Below are 14572 nucleotides of genomic sequence, written 5' to 3' on the forward strand. Positions count from 1 at the left end.
CCCCATGAGAGAGAAACTTCCACTCCCTGGTGCCTTCTCCTACTTCCCACCTCCAGTTTGCCACCACAACCTCCCACCCTGCATCTCTGATCATGACCACCACAACTACTTCTTCCCCTTGGTTACAAACACCACTAACCATTTCATATATCTTACTGTTCATACCCTCCAACAATGTAACTGCTGGACTTGCCAACTTGAGCCAAGGAATACACCAAGATTTTATTGTCATAAAAATATAACATACTTTTAATATACTTTACAACTCAACTAGGATATTGTTAGAGATCCTGGGGATTCCATATTCATCTTCTTGGCTAATACCATTTAATGGAGAACTTGGTTCTAGACAGGCCTACAAGGACTCCTTATACTTCTACTTATTTTCCTCTCATAATAAAACATTTTTAAGCTGTTAGGGAAATTTAGGCACTACTCATTAAAAGTCTCCTTTACAGTGGCCACCCAAATACCTCATACAATCAAGCTCAAAACTGAAGATCAATGGGTTAATTTTAATACAGTTTTAAATTTTTTAAAAATACTGTCTAGACCAAATTTTGAGGCCCTGACTAGAGGATGGTGAGTTTCCCTTCTTGAGTAGCTGATTAAGTCCACACCCCAACCACTTCCCCTCTCTGGGTTCTCACACTCCAGGCCATGCATATATATCGTCATTGGACCAGGGCCAAGCACCAGACTACTAGGAACAGGCCCATAGACAATTATGGGAAGTTATCCAAATCAGCCAATCCAGGAGCCCTGGAAACCTAACCTTACCCCTCTTGTGATATATAAGTTGTTCTCTGCACTCCCAGCCTGCATTTACTCTGTCCACAAGTGCGAACCCTGTGGCCCTGTATGGCAGCTGTCTATTTTTTGGAGCTGTTAGGTAACAGAGTTCTGCCTGTTATCTATTCAAGTGTCTTTGTGTTGTGTCCCATCATCAAAAGAATCTTTAAATCTCCTAAAACAGGAAGAAAGAAGCTATTCCTTTCTTCTCTCCTAGTTTCTCATGGTTTGCTGAAAATCTTTGGTGTTCACGGGCTTGTAGAAGCATCACCCTGACCTCTGCCTCATCTTTTCATGGCATACTTGCTGTGTGCATGTCTTTGTCCCATTTTCCTCTTTTTGTAATGGCACCAGTCATCAGACTAGGATCCAACTTACTCTAATAGGGTCTCATCTTAATTACATCTGCAATGACCCCATTTCCAAATAAGGTCACAATCTGAGGTACTTGGGGTTAGAACATCAACATACGAATTTTGAGGGGACACAATTCAACCCATAACAGGAAGTACTTATTAAAGCCACATACATGTCTATCCTATGATCCATCAATTTTATTCCTTGCTATATATCCAAGAATATGGATGCATAAGTAGACCAACATATACATACAAAGCAAAAATATTCATAGAAGCATTGTGACTAAGTTTTTTTTAGTCCCAAACTGGAACAATCTAAATCCAGAGAAATGGATGAATGAATTATGGAATATTCATTTAAAAATTTGACATGGCATTAAAACATGAACTATGTAAAAAATTTCATTTATATGAAGTTCAAAAACTGGCAAAATGGTGATAGAATTCAGAGTAGTGTTTATCTTTGAGGAAGGGTATTGACAAAGAAGGAGCATGAAGGAAACTTCTTGAATGATGGAAATGGTCTTATATTGGTTTTGGAGGTGATTATTTGAGTGTATACATGTATAAAAATTCATCAGTCTTCACTTAGGATTTGTGCATTTTATGTATATAATTTGTACCTTCAAAAATGCTAATTCTTAATAGTATTGCTGTATAATTTACTTCATCACCTCAGTACTGTGGGAAAATCAATGAATAATAAGCGCTGCCTTTTTTGCTTTGTCACATAGTAAAACTCACAGACATTTCCTGTCAATGACTAATCAGCCAAAAGCATACAGAACAGAGATAAAGATAAAGCAAAATGGCAAAGAAATATGGCACAAAATCTTATTGATCTGAGAGTAAACAAAAGTGACCAAGAGAGAGATTCAGTCATCGATTGATTAACAGTGGATTCCTATTAAAGTAGAAAACCAACCACTTCAAATGCAAATGTTTGAGAAGACTTCAGCTGAAAGGTTACTGATCTCCATTATCATGATGTCTGGTGAGTCTGATTCTATGACATTTTTAGCAAAAAGTAAAGCTATCTTTCAATAGTGATGAGGATGCTCTTGGTACACTTATAAGATGTTTTATGATTTGTTGTAGTAGCAATGATAGATTTGTACATTTTCCAGTGGATCTTCAGATTTACTTTATTCCAATGGTGTACTGTCTAGTTGACCAGCAGAGTCCAGAATAATATTGGGGGCCCTGGAATAGAGTAAACCTCAACTTCTATGACTAGAGAAATGTGTTTTCCTCCAGTTTTTTTGGTTTGTATTTTTATTGAGTCACTTGAATTTTAGTTTTTGGGCATTAGTATTTACTGATGTGTAATTTTTTTCCTCCTTTGATATTTCTAACCCCGAGGCTAAGAAGGAAATCCTAAATTTCTATTTGGGGTTTTAAGTTTTTAAGCTAGAGGCAAGAAATTTATGGGTACAATTTGTTTCAGAAAATAAGGATCAGGGGACATAAGAACATATAAATGATAAATAATTAATCTAAGTCAGTGATTTCAAGCTCTGACCAAAACCCTTTCACAAATGGAATCTTACTCAAAAGCATAAATAGGTAGAGTAAATGGGTGAAGTGACACTAATTAGAGCATGCTTGGGTAGCCAGAAACAAACCTTTGAGTCCTTTCTGGCTTTTCTTGCAATGATCCCAATGATATTCCACAATATTCTGAGATAGTCTGGCTTCCACATTTCCACATTACGTCTAGTTAAAGAAGAAAAGAACCAGTTCTTTGGCGAAAACAAGAGGGGAATCTAGCACCAGGAAAAGCTGAAAGAAATTGGGAGGGAGGGAGGAACATTTAGGATGAACTCAAAAGAAAGTCAATAGCAGATTCTCATTCATGTAAAGGGCTAGAGAAATATTTAGATGTGGCAGGAAATAACAACAACAACAAAAAAGTGTAACTGAGGAGAGTTCAATTAAAACCTGGAGTAAATGTAAATGTAATTGACTCCATTACCTGTTCAAAGGAGGAAAATTGTAAGATTGCCTCATATATTTGATAAAATTAAACATCCATTAATTATAAAAAGGTTGTGTGTGTGTGTATGTGTATTTTAAGATTTAATTTTGTTGTTGTGAATCTTCAATCTCATTTTATCAGAAAAGCTTACTTTTTTTTTATTGGGGGTATAATTGCTTTACAATGTTGTATTAGTTTCTGCTGTATAACAAAGTAAATCAGCTATATGTATACATATATCCCCTCCCTCTTGGACCTCCTTCCCACCCCCCCCATCCCACCCATCTAGGTCACCACAGAGCACCAAGCTGAGCTCCCTGTGCTACACAGCAGAGTCCCACTAACTGTCTGTTTTACACATGGTAGTGTGTATATGTCAATCCCAATCTCCCAATTCATCCTACCCTCCCTGGGGCCAAATGTCTGTTCTCTACATCTGTGTCTCTATCCCTGCAAATAGGTTTATCTGTACTCAGCAATCCCACTACTGGGCATATACCCTGAGAAAACCATAATTCAAAAAGACATATGCACCCCAACATTCACTGCAGAACTATTTACAATAGCCGGGACATGGAAGCAACCTAAATGTGTATCGACAGATAAATGCATAAAGCAGATGTGGTACTTATATACAATGGAATATTACTCAGCCATAAAAAGGTTTAATTTTGGGGGGCAACTTTATGTTCACAACAGATGAGAGGAAGGTACAGAGATTTCCCATATACCTCCCACTTCCACACTTACATAGCCTCTCCCCCATTATCAACATCCCCCACCAGAATGTTACATTAGTTAGAACTGATGAACCTACATTGACATGTATCTATCACCCAAAGTCCATAGTTTACATAAAGTTCTCTCTTGGTGTTGTACTTTCTATGGATTTGAACAAGTGTATAATGTCATATATTTATTGTTAGAGTGTCATACACAGGTTCAATGCCCTGAAAATCTGTTTTTTGCCTATTCCTCCCTCCCTTCCCTCTGAACCCTGGTAACCATTGATCTGTTTAGTGTCTCCATAGCTTTGCCTTTTAAAAAATATCATATAGTTGAGATGGTGCAGTATGTAGTCTTTTCAAATTGACTTCTTTCACTTTAATATGTATTTAGGTTTCCTCCATATCTTCTCATGGCTTGATAGCTCTCTTCTTTTTAGCACTAAATAATATTCCATTGTCTGGACGTACCAGTTTATGTAGCCATTCACCTACTGAAAGGCATCTTGATTACTTCCAAATGTTGGCATTTATGAATAAAAGTGCTATAAACATCTGTGTGCAGCTTTTTGTGTGGACATGAGTTTTTCAACTCCATTGGGTAAATACCAAGGAGTGCTATTCCTGGATTGTATGGTAAAAGTATGTTTAGTTGTCTAAGAAACCACTGAACTGTCTTCCAATGTTGCTGTACCATTTTGCATTCCCATCAGCAATCACTGAGAGTCCATGTTGCTTCACATTTTTGCCAACATTCAGAATTATCAGTGTTCTCAACTTTGGCCATTCCTTGTATCATTGCCATCATTCATTTCACTTATATATAGACAAACAAACAAACAAATAATTGAATACAGTGTTGCTATTATTATGTTGAACAGTTATCTGTTAGATCAATTAAAAATAAGAAAAATAAAAGTTTCTATTTTACCTTCACTTATTCATTCCCCAACGCTCTTCCTTTCTTTATGTAGATCTGAATTTCTTACCTATATTATTTCCCTCTCTCTGAAGAACTTTTAACATTTCTTGCAAGGCAGGTCCATTGGCAATAACTTTCCCCAATTTTTGTTTGTATGAGAAAGTCTTTATTTCTTTTAAAATTTTGAAGGATAATTTCACAGGGTACAGAATTCTAGATTGGTGCTGTTTTTTTTTTTTTCTAACACTTAAAATATTTTATTCCACTCTCTTTTTGTTTGCACAGTTTCTGAGGAGAAGATGGATATAATTCTTATCTTTGTTCCTCTGATTTTTTTTAGGACATCTTCATTTTTGATTTAGTTTGAATATGATATGCCTGTGTCTAGTTGTTGTTTTTGTTGTTGTTTGTTTGGTGTTTATCTTGCTTGGTGTTCTTTAAGTTTCCTTGAACTTTGGTTTGGTTTTGACATTAATTTGGGGGAAATGTCCAGTCATTATTTCAAATATTTTTTCTTTTCCCTTTTCTTTTTGTTTTCCTTCTGATATTTCTACACCTTTATATTTGTCCCAGAGTCCTTAGATATCCTGTTCTGTTTTTTAAAGTCTTTGTTCTCTTTGCTTTTCAGTATTGGAAGTTTCAATTGATATAACCTCTAGGTCAGAGATTCTTTTCTCAGCATTAATTATTAACAAGCTGTTAATAAGTTCATCACGGACTTGCTTCATTTCTGTTTCAGTATTTTTGATCTCTAGCATTTCTTTTTGGTCCTTTCTTAGGATTTCCATCTCTCTGTTACATTGCCCATCTGTTATTGCATGTTGTCTACTTTATCTATTAAAGCCCTTAGCATATTAATCATAATTGTTTAAATTCCCAATCTGATAATTCCAATATATCTGCCATGTCTGGTTCTTATGATTGCTCTGTCTTTTCAAACTGTGCTTTTTGCTTTTAGTATGTCTTGTAACTTTTTCTTGATGCCCAGATGTGATGTACTGGGTAAAAAGAACTGCTCTAAATAGGCTTTCAGTAATGTGGTGATAAAATGGAGGGTGGGGGAGCATTTTATAGTCTTACAATTAAGTATCAGTCTTTTAGTGAGCCAATGCCTCTAGACCATGAACTTTACAAATGCTTCTCAGTTTTTGGTCCCATAACTTAGGTTGAACAGGATGAATGGAGTAGGATATTTCCCTCCTCCACCCCCATGAGTTAGGCTCTGATTAAACCCCAGCAGGAGAGGCTCTGGTTAAATGGTTTCTCTTGAGATCACACTTTGTTAAGAAGGATAGAGTGCATTGATGCATTTCAAAATGGTTCCTTTTTCCCTCTCTCTGCCAGAAGTATGGGAAGATTTTTCTCCAATATTTACTGTGAGAACCTGGTTGAGTTCCTGGAGGTAAAACTCACAAAAGTGTGAGGGTCCCTCTATGACTGTGTCCCTCTGGAGAGTTTAACTCTCAGATTTGTCCAGTCTGAGCCTCCAGTAATTCATCAATTACAGTTCTGGTTTTCCTACTCTATCATTGTTTCCTTTGAAGGTTTCTGCTCCCAAGTTTCTGCTTTGGTAAGTTGTGATTCTCAGTATCTGCCTGTTGGTATCTCCAATTTGGGGGAGAGTAGTTTGCCATGTGACCTCACTTCTCTTATGGATCTAAGAAGTGTTGTTGATTTTTTAGTTTGTTCAGTTTTTCACTTGTCACTAGGATGCAGTAGTGGCTTCCTTACATGTGGAACTGGAAGCCAGAAGTCTAAAAAGTTTCTAAACATTTGCACATTGATTTGTTGAGAAGTTTCTATTCTTTATTTGTGACTTTTCTTCTATTATATAAGCCTCAGTTTTATAATAAAATCCAGTAGAAAATTACAATCATTTACTATTCTACAACTTACCTTTGAGCTGATTTTATAAAAATGTAGATATTCCACAAATATTACATAAGAAAAATATTCTATCAGTCATTATCATAAAAGTCAAGATTACTTACTTCCTGAAAAGAAATATTTTGCTGGGTTTCTTTTTGTTTGTTTGTTTGTTTTTGTTTTTGTTTTGTTTTTCCTTCCTTGAAAGTGGTATTTATTAACTAAATTAGAAAAAACACTGAGAAGCTAGTAAGCAATGGGGTCCAGAACACAAATGGAGGAACTGGATTTTGGTAGTGATGACACAGTTAAAATCATTTAAAAATCAAAACAGGGTAACTACAGTTCAAGCATCTGAAATGGAGCTGGGTGGCCATTGTGGATATGCTTTTAGACATGTTCCTGTATCACTGAGAATTTGAACCTTTGTGAACTGGATCAAATTCAAGGACACCACCAGCCATTTTCAAAACAATATCTGCTAGCAGCAACCTTGTAGTTTCAAAGTTTCCCACAACTATGTAATCGTTTCAAACCCCAACCAATCCTCACTAACTAACACCCTTGCTTAACAAATGCCCTTACTTCTTGGCAGCTCCAATTCTAATTCTTGATGAGTAACTTATGTAACCTGCATTTTTTTTTTCCTTTATAAGCTTCCCCCATTTTATAGTCCAGTGAAACACAGTTCAAATTCTTGGATCTGTCTCTCCCTTGCTGCAATCTTAACAAACCCTAAATAAGCACCTCTTTATTTCAATCAGGTTGCCATTTCTGAAACTTTGGTGAACATTACAAAAGGCATGTCTTCTATTTTAACAAGGAGAAGAAAAATAAGATGGCATAGATGTAAGTCATTCACGGATAGATGGTAGAAAGATGGGGGAGTTCCTTCTCAAAGAGTTTGAAACAGTCATAATTTAAAAGTTAGTTGGGGGCTTCCCTGGTGGCTCAGTGGTTAAGAATATGCCTGCCAATGCAGGGGACATGGGTTTGAGCCCTGGGCCGGGAAGATCCCACATGCTGCAGAGAAGTTAAGCCTCTGTGCCACAACTGCTAAGCCTAAGCTCTAGAGACCATGAACCACAATTATTGAGCCTGCATGCCACAACTACTGAAACCTGCGCCTAGAGCCCATGCTCCTCAACAAGAGATGCCACCGCATGAGAGGTCCACGCACTGCAACAAAGAGAACCCCTTGCTTGCCACAACTAGAGAAAGCCTACTCACAGCAATGAAGACCCAACACAGCCAGTAAATAAATAATAAATTTATATTAAAAAAAGTTAGTCAAGGAAGAAGGAAGAGCAAGATGAGGAACAAGGATAGTGAAATTATTACTACCAAGATTGGGAGAGAAAACATACTACACAATGTGGCATGATTACACCCCTTACTCACTGGGAATCACTATTCTAAAAAAGACTGATAAATATGAAAGAAAATAGATTTTTCTTCAAAAGTAGAAATACCAGTGCATATTTCTCTTATTTTAGAATGTATAAAATCAAGACGAAGAGACCAAGATAAGTCACACCATTAGCAATATATTGCCTTCAATAAAAAACAAAAGTGTGAGAGTCCTTGATACTCATATAGTTTTTTTTCAGTCTTTCTAAATTTACTGACACTTGCTTTATGGTCCAGAACATAGTCAACCTTGGTAAATGTATCAAGAGCACTTGAGGAGAACAGTTTATTCTGTACATCAGGTGTAGTATTCTATAAATACATTATATCAAGGTAATTGGTACTGTTCATATAGTCTGTCTTTAAAAATATTTTTGCCTATTGTTCTATTAATTTCTGAGAGAAGGATGTCAAAATCTCGAACTATGACTATGCAATAGTCTATTTGTCCCTTTAATTTTGTCAATTTTGCCTCATGTATTTCGAAGCTCTGTTATTTGGTATATACATATTTATGATAATTTTGTCTTTCTGATGAATTTATCTATGTAATGTTACAAAATTTTCTTCTTTATCTCTGGTTGTATTCTTTATCTTGAAGACTTTATCTGTTATTAACATAGCTTCTCCAGCCTTTTTGTCCTTACTGTTTGCATAGTTTATATTTTTTCCATCCATTACTTTCAACTTACCTGTATCTTTATTTTAAAGTTAATTTTTGTAGGCCTCATATCATTGGATTTTGCTTTTTTATCCTTTCTGACAATCTATTCTTTTGTCTCAATATAGAATATAGTTATTACTATGGTAAAATTTACATCCTTCATTTTGCTACAAGGGTGAGTCAAAAATTATCTGCACTCTGGCTGTAGAATTTATTTTAATTAACTTTTAGAAAAGATAAATACATCATTTTCAACATAATCTCCTTCCTTTTTAATACATTTTGTCCATCTGTCAACAAGCTTTTGTATTCCCTCATTAAAAAATGTTTTAGGCTCAGTGCGAGCCACGAATGCACTGCTGTCCTCATTTCTTCATTAGAAGTGAATCTTCGTCCTGTAGGGCTGCTTTCAGGGGACCAAACAGATGAAAGTCCAATGGAGCAAGATCAGGACTATAGGGAGGATACTTTAACACCTAATAACAAAGTAATCCATGACAGACTTAGGTTTTGAAAAGTTTGTGTGAGATGGGTACTGAAACAACTCACAGAAGAGCATAAACAGAAGTGATTGGATATCTGCAAACAAAATTTGTACCAATACTCTAAGGAAGGTAAAATTTTCTTAAAGAGAATCATTACTGGTGACAAGACATAGATTCATCACTACGAGCCTGAGAGTAAACAGTAGAGTATGGAATGGAAACATCCTCAATAGCCAACCTAGAAAAAAATGCAAAAGTCAACCATCAACTGGAAAATTTATGTTTATGGTTTTCTGGGATCTCAAGGGCCAGTATTTGAACATTATCAGGAAAAAATTTCAACAATCAACAGTGCTCATTACAGTGACATACTTATTGAAGAGCTGAAGCCTAAACTTCGGATTAAACGCAGAAGACTGCTATCCAAGGGTGTTGTGATCTTGCATGACAATGCACTTCCATATACTTCTGTCCACACTGTCCACACTCTGCAAAAACTTCGTTTTGAGGTGATAAAGCATCCCCCTATAGTCCTGATCTTGCTCCACTGGACTTTCACCTGTATGGTTCCCTGAAAGCAGTCCTACGAGGATGAAGATTCACTTCTTTTTTTAAAAAATAAATTTATTTATTTATTTATTGGCTTTGTTGGGACTTCATTGCTGTGTATGGGCTTTCTCTAGCTGTGGTGAGTGGGGGTTACTCTTCATTGTGGTGCTCAGGCTTCTCATTTTGGTGGCTTCTCTTGCTGCAGAGCACTGGCTCTAGGTGTGCGGCCTTCAGTAGTTGTGGCATGTGGGCTCAATAGTTGTGGCTCATGGGCTCTAGGGCACAGGCTCAGTAGTTGTGGCACATGGGCTTAGCTGCTCTGCAGCATGTGGGATCTTCCCAGACCAGGGATTGAACTCATGTCCTCTGCATTGGCAGGTGGATTCTTAACCACTGCACCACCAGAGAAGTCCCTGAAGGTTCACTTCTGATGAAGAAGTGAAGACAGCATTGCATTCGTGGTTTGCCGCTCAGCCTAAAACATTTTTTAATGAGGGAATATGAAAGCTTGTTGACAGATGGACAAAATGTATTGAAAAGCAAGGAGATTATGTCAAAAAATGTTGTATTTATCTTTTCTAAAAGTTAATTAAAATAAATTCTACAGTCAGAGTGCAGATAATTTTTAACTCACCCTCGTATTTGTTTTCTCTTTGTCACCTCTGTTTACTGTTCCTTTGTTTCTTCTTTCTTGACTTCTTTTTAGTTAACTAATATATTTAAGAACATCATTTTAACTAAGCTATTGGCTTTTTGGCTATACTACTTTGCATTACCTTCTTCGGTATTTGATCTAAGGATTAATTCCCCTTTCATCTCCCCACACCATCTTTAGGAAACTTCAAGTCTACTGCTGTTTCATTGGTTTGCCTATTCTGGAAATTATATATAAATGTAATCATACATGTGGTCTTTTGTGATTGGTTTTTTACCAAAATACTTTCAAGGTCCATCTATGCTGTAGCATGTATCTGTATGTCACTTTTTGTGCCTAATATTCCATGGCAAGAACATACCCACATTTTACTTACCCACTCATCAGTTAATAGATATTTGGATTGTTTCCACTTTTTGGCTACTGTGAGTAACTATGCTACAAGGTTTGTGTACAAGATTTTGCGTGGATTTAAGTTTTCAGTTCTTCTGGAGATAGACCTTGGAGTAGAATTGCTGAGTCATATGGTAACTCTACTTTTTTTGAGGAACTGACAAATTGTTTTCCAAAGTGATTGCACAATTTTAATTTTCCACTAGCGATTTGTGAGGGTTTCAATTTCTTCATGTCTTCATCAACACTTCATATTTTCTACCTCTCTGATTTTAGCTATCTGAGTGGGAATGAAATGACATCTTATTGTGGTTTTAATTTGCATTTCCCTAGTGATTAACAATTTTAAGACTCTTTTCATGTGTTTTTGTGATATTTTTATATCATCTCTGGAGAGCTATCTATTCAAATAGTTTTATTTTTGCCCAATTTAAAATTGGGTTATTTTTTATATTATTGAGTTTTGAGCCCTTTATGTATTTCAGATAAAAGTTGCTTATCAAGTATGTAGTTTACACATATTTTCACCCATTCTGTGGGTTGCCTTTTCTTAACAGTGTTCTTTGAGCACAAAACTTCTTAATTTTGATGTACAATTTATCTATTTTTTCCTTTTGTCACTTTTGCTTTTGTGCATCATATCTAAGAAGATTTTACCTAATACAAAGTCAAAGATTTACCTATTTTTTTCTTCTAAGAGTTTTATACTTTTAACTCTCACATTTAGGTTTATGATTAATCTTGAGTTAACTTTTGTGTATGCTGTAATAAAGAAATCCACTTTTGTCCTTTTGCATGTGGGTATCTAGTTGTTCCAGTTCCATTTTTTGAAAAGACAAAAAATTTTCCCATTGAATGATCTTGACTCCTTTGTTGAAAATCAATTGACCATAGACACATTGGTTTATGTCTAGACTTTCAATTTTATTTCATTGCTTTGTCCATCCTTATGCCAATACCACAGTGTTCTAATAATTGTGGTAGGTTTTTAAAGAAACAAATGTAAATCCTCTACTCTGTCTTTTTAAAAGACTGTTTTGATTATTCAGGATCTCTTGAATTTCCACATGAGTTTAGAATCAACTTGTCAATTTTTGCAAAACAAAAAAACAAACAAAAGCAGCTGAGATTTTGATAGAGGTTATGTCTAATCTGTAGATTAATTTGAGGAGTGTTGGAATCTTAACAAAATTGTCTTCTGATTCTTGAACAGGAATATCTTTTCATTTATTTAGGTCATTTAATTTCTCTTAACAATATTTTGTATTTTCAAAATAAAAGTTTTGCACTTCTACATTTTTGTCCTATGTACTTTATTCTTTTTGATGCTATGGTAAATGGAATTGTTCTTTAAATTTTATTTTGTTTGTTGCAAGCATTTAATATTGTATCCTGCAAACTTGCTGAAATTGATTATTAGGTCAAATGTCTTTTAATGGATTCCCAATATTTTCTACTTACAAGATTATGTCATCTTCAAATAGAAAGTTTTGCTTCTTTCTTTACAATCACTATTACTCTTTTATTTCTTTTTCTTATCTAATTGCCCTATATGGAATTTCCAAAGTAATATTGACTAGAAGTGGAAAGAGTGGACATTTTTGTCTTGTTCCTGATTTTAAGAGGAAAGCATCCAGCCTTTGATAATTAAGACTAATTTAGATATGGCTTTTTTACAGATGTCTCATCAGATTAAGGAATTCACTTCTATCCATAGTTTGTTGAGTGTTTTTATTATGAAAGGGTGTTGTCAAACACTTTTGCTGCATTAATTGGAATGATTGTATGGTGTGGCTTTTGTCTTTTATTGTACTGATGTGTTGTATTACATTAATTGATTTTCTTATGTTGAACTGCCCTTACATTCCTGGGATAAATCCCACTTAGTCATGGTGTATAATCCTTTTAATATGCTACTGGATTCAATTTGCTGGTATTTTGCTAAGGATTTTTACATCTATATTAATAGGGATATTGCTCTTTGATTTTCTCTCTTTCTCTCTTTCTGCTCTTTGATTTGTCTTTGGCTGGCTTTTGTATCAGAGTTATACAGGGCTTATACAATAAAACGGTAACTTATCCCTCCTCTTTTATTTTTTGGAAGAGTTTGAAAAGATTTAAGGTTAAATATTTGGTAGAATTCACAAGTAAAACCATCTGGACTTGGGCTTTTCTCTGTGAGAAGTTTTAAAATGACTAATTCAATGTCTACTTATAGGTCTATTCAGATTTACTATTTTTTCTTGAGTTATTTTCAGTAGTTTGTATGCTTCTTGAAATTTGTCAATTTCATCTAGGTTATCTAACTTGCTGCCATATAATAGTTCTTAGTATTCCCTTATAATTTTCTTTATTTCTGAAAAGTCAACAATGATATCCCTTCTTTGAGCTACTTGAATCTATAAAGTTATATCTTTCACCTAATTTGGAAAAATTTTAGCCATTATTTTATCAAGTATTCTTTTCTGCCTTGTTCTCTTTTCCCTCCACCTCTAGTACTCTAATATACATGTGTTACATTGCCCCACCAGCTACTAAGGATCTGGTTATTCATTTTTAATCTGTTCTGTTATTGACTGGAGGATTTTTATTTATCTATCTTTAAGTTGGGTGGCTCTTTTTCCATCTTCATTCTGCTAAATTTAACCCATCCACTGAATTTTAATTTCTGATTTTGTATGTTTTTAATTCTAGAATTTCCATTTGTTGTTGCTTTTGTTGTTGTTTTTTCAGATCTTTATTGGTGTATAATTGCTTTATACTGTTGTGCCAGTTTCCACCGTACAACAAAGTGAATCAGCTGTATTTATACATATATCCCCATATCCCCTCCCTCTTGAGCCTCCCTCCCACCCTCCTTATCCCACCACTCTTATCACCAATCACCAAGCTGACCTCCCTGTGTTATGCAGCACTCTCCCACTAGCCATCTATTTTACATTTGGTAATGCGTATATGTAAATGCTACTCTTGTGCTTCGTCCCAGCTTCCCTCCAGAAAAACAAATACTGTATGCTAATGCATGTACACGGAATCCATTTATTTTTAGAAAAGTGTTTTGTATCTCTGCTGTGATATCCTGAAGTTTTATTTAATATACTGCCATATATTTCTTTAGGTACTTGAGCATAATTAAGATGAATGGATGGATGATTGTATAGAGAAGATGTGATACACACACACACACACATATGTATACAATGGAATATTACTCAGGCATAAAAAAATGAAATTTTGTCATTTGCAACAATATGGATGGCCCTAGAGGATATTATGCTAAATGAAATAAGTCAGAGAGAGAAAGATAAATATCAATGCATTTTATTTATATGTGGAATATGAAAAACAAAACAAATGAACAAACATACAACAGAAAGAGACTCATAGATACAGAGAACAAACTAGTGGTTGTCAGAGGGAAAGTGGGGGATAGATAAAATAGGTGAAAGGGGTTAAGAGGTATATACTCATGGTTGTAAAACAGTCACAGGGATATAATGTATAACATAGGGAATATAGTCAATTATATTTTAATAATGTGGGACTTCCCTGGTGGCACAGTGGTTTAGAATCTGCCTGCCAATGCAGGGGATACGGGTTTGAGCCCTGGTCCGGAGAGATCCCACATGCCGTGGAGCAACTAAGCCTGTGTGCCACAACTACTGAGCCTAAGCTCTAGAGCCTATGTACCACAGCTACTGAAGCCTGGCATGCATGTCCAGAGCCCATGCTCCACAACAAGAGAAGCCACTGCAGTGAGAAGCCTGTGCACTG

General features: G+C 35.5%; 1 protein-coding gene across 2 annotated transcripts in view; it reads left to right on the forward strand.

The window, feature by feature from the left end:
* Nucleotides 1–14572, forward strand: part of LOC130830637 (cell surface glycoprotein CD200 receptor 1-like) — a 61143-nt gene that overhangs the window by 23097 nt on the left and 23474 nt on the right. For both annotated transcript variants that reach the window (XM_057698000.1, XM_057697999.1), the window contains one exon: nt 1886–2145. In XM_057698000.1, coding sequence (XP_057553983.1) covers nt 2085–2145 — 61 coding nt within the window. In that variant the 5' untranslated portion in view covers nt 1886–2084. The remainder of the gene's footprint in view (nt 1–1885; nt 2146–14572) is intronic.

The sequence above is a fragment of the Hippopotamus amphibius genome, chromosome 10 (assembly GCF_030028045.1).
Source record: "Hippopotamus amphibius kiboko isolate mHipAmp2 chromosome 10, mHipAmp2.hap2, whole genome shotgun sequence".
NCBI classification, from domain to species: Eukaryota; Metazoa; Chordata; class Mammalia; order Artiodactyla; family Hippopotamidae; genus Hippopotamus; species Hippopotamus amphibius.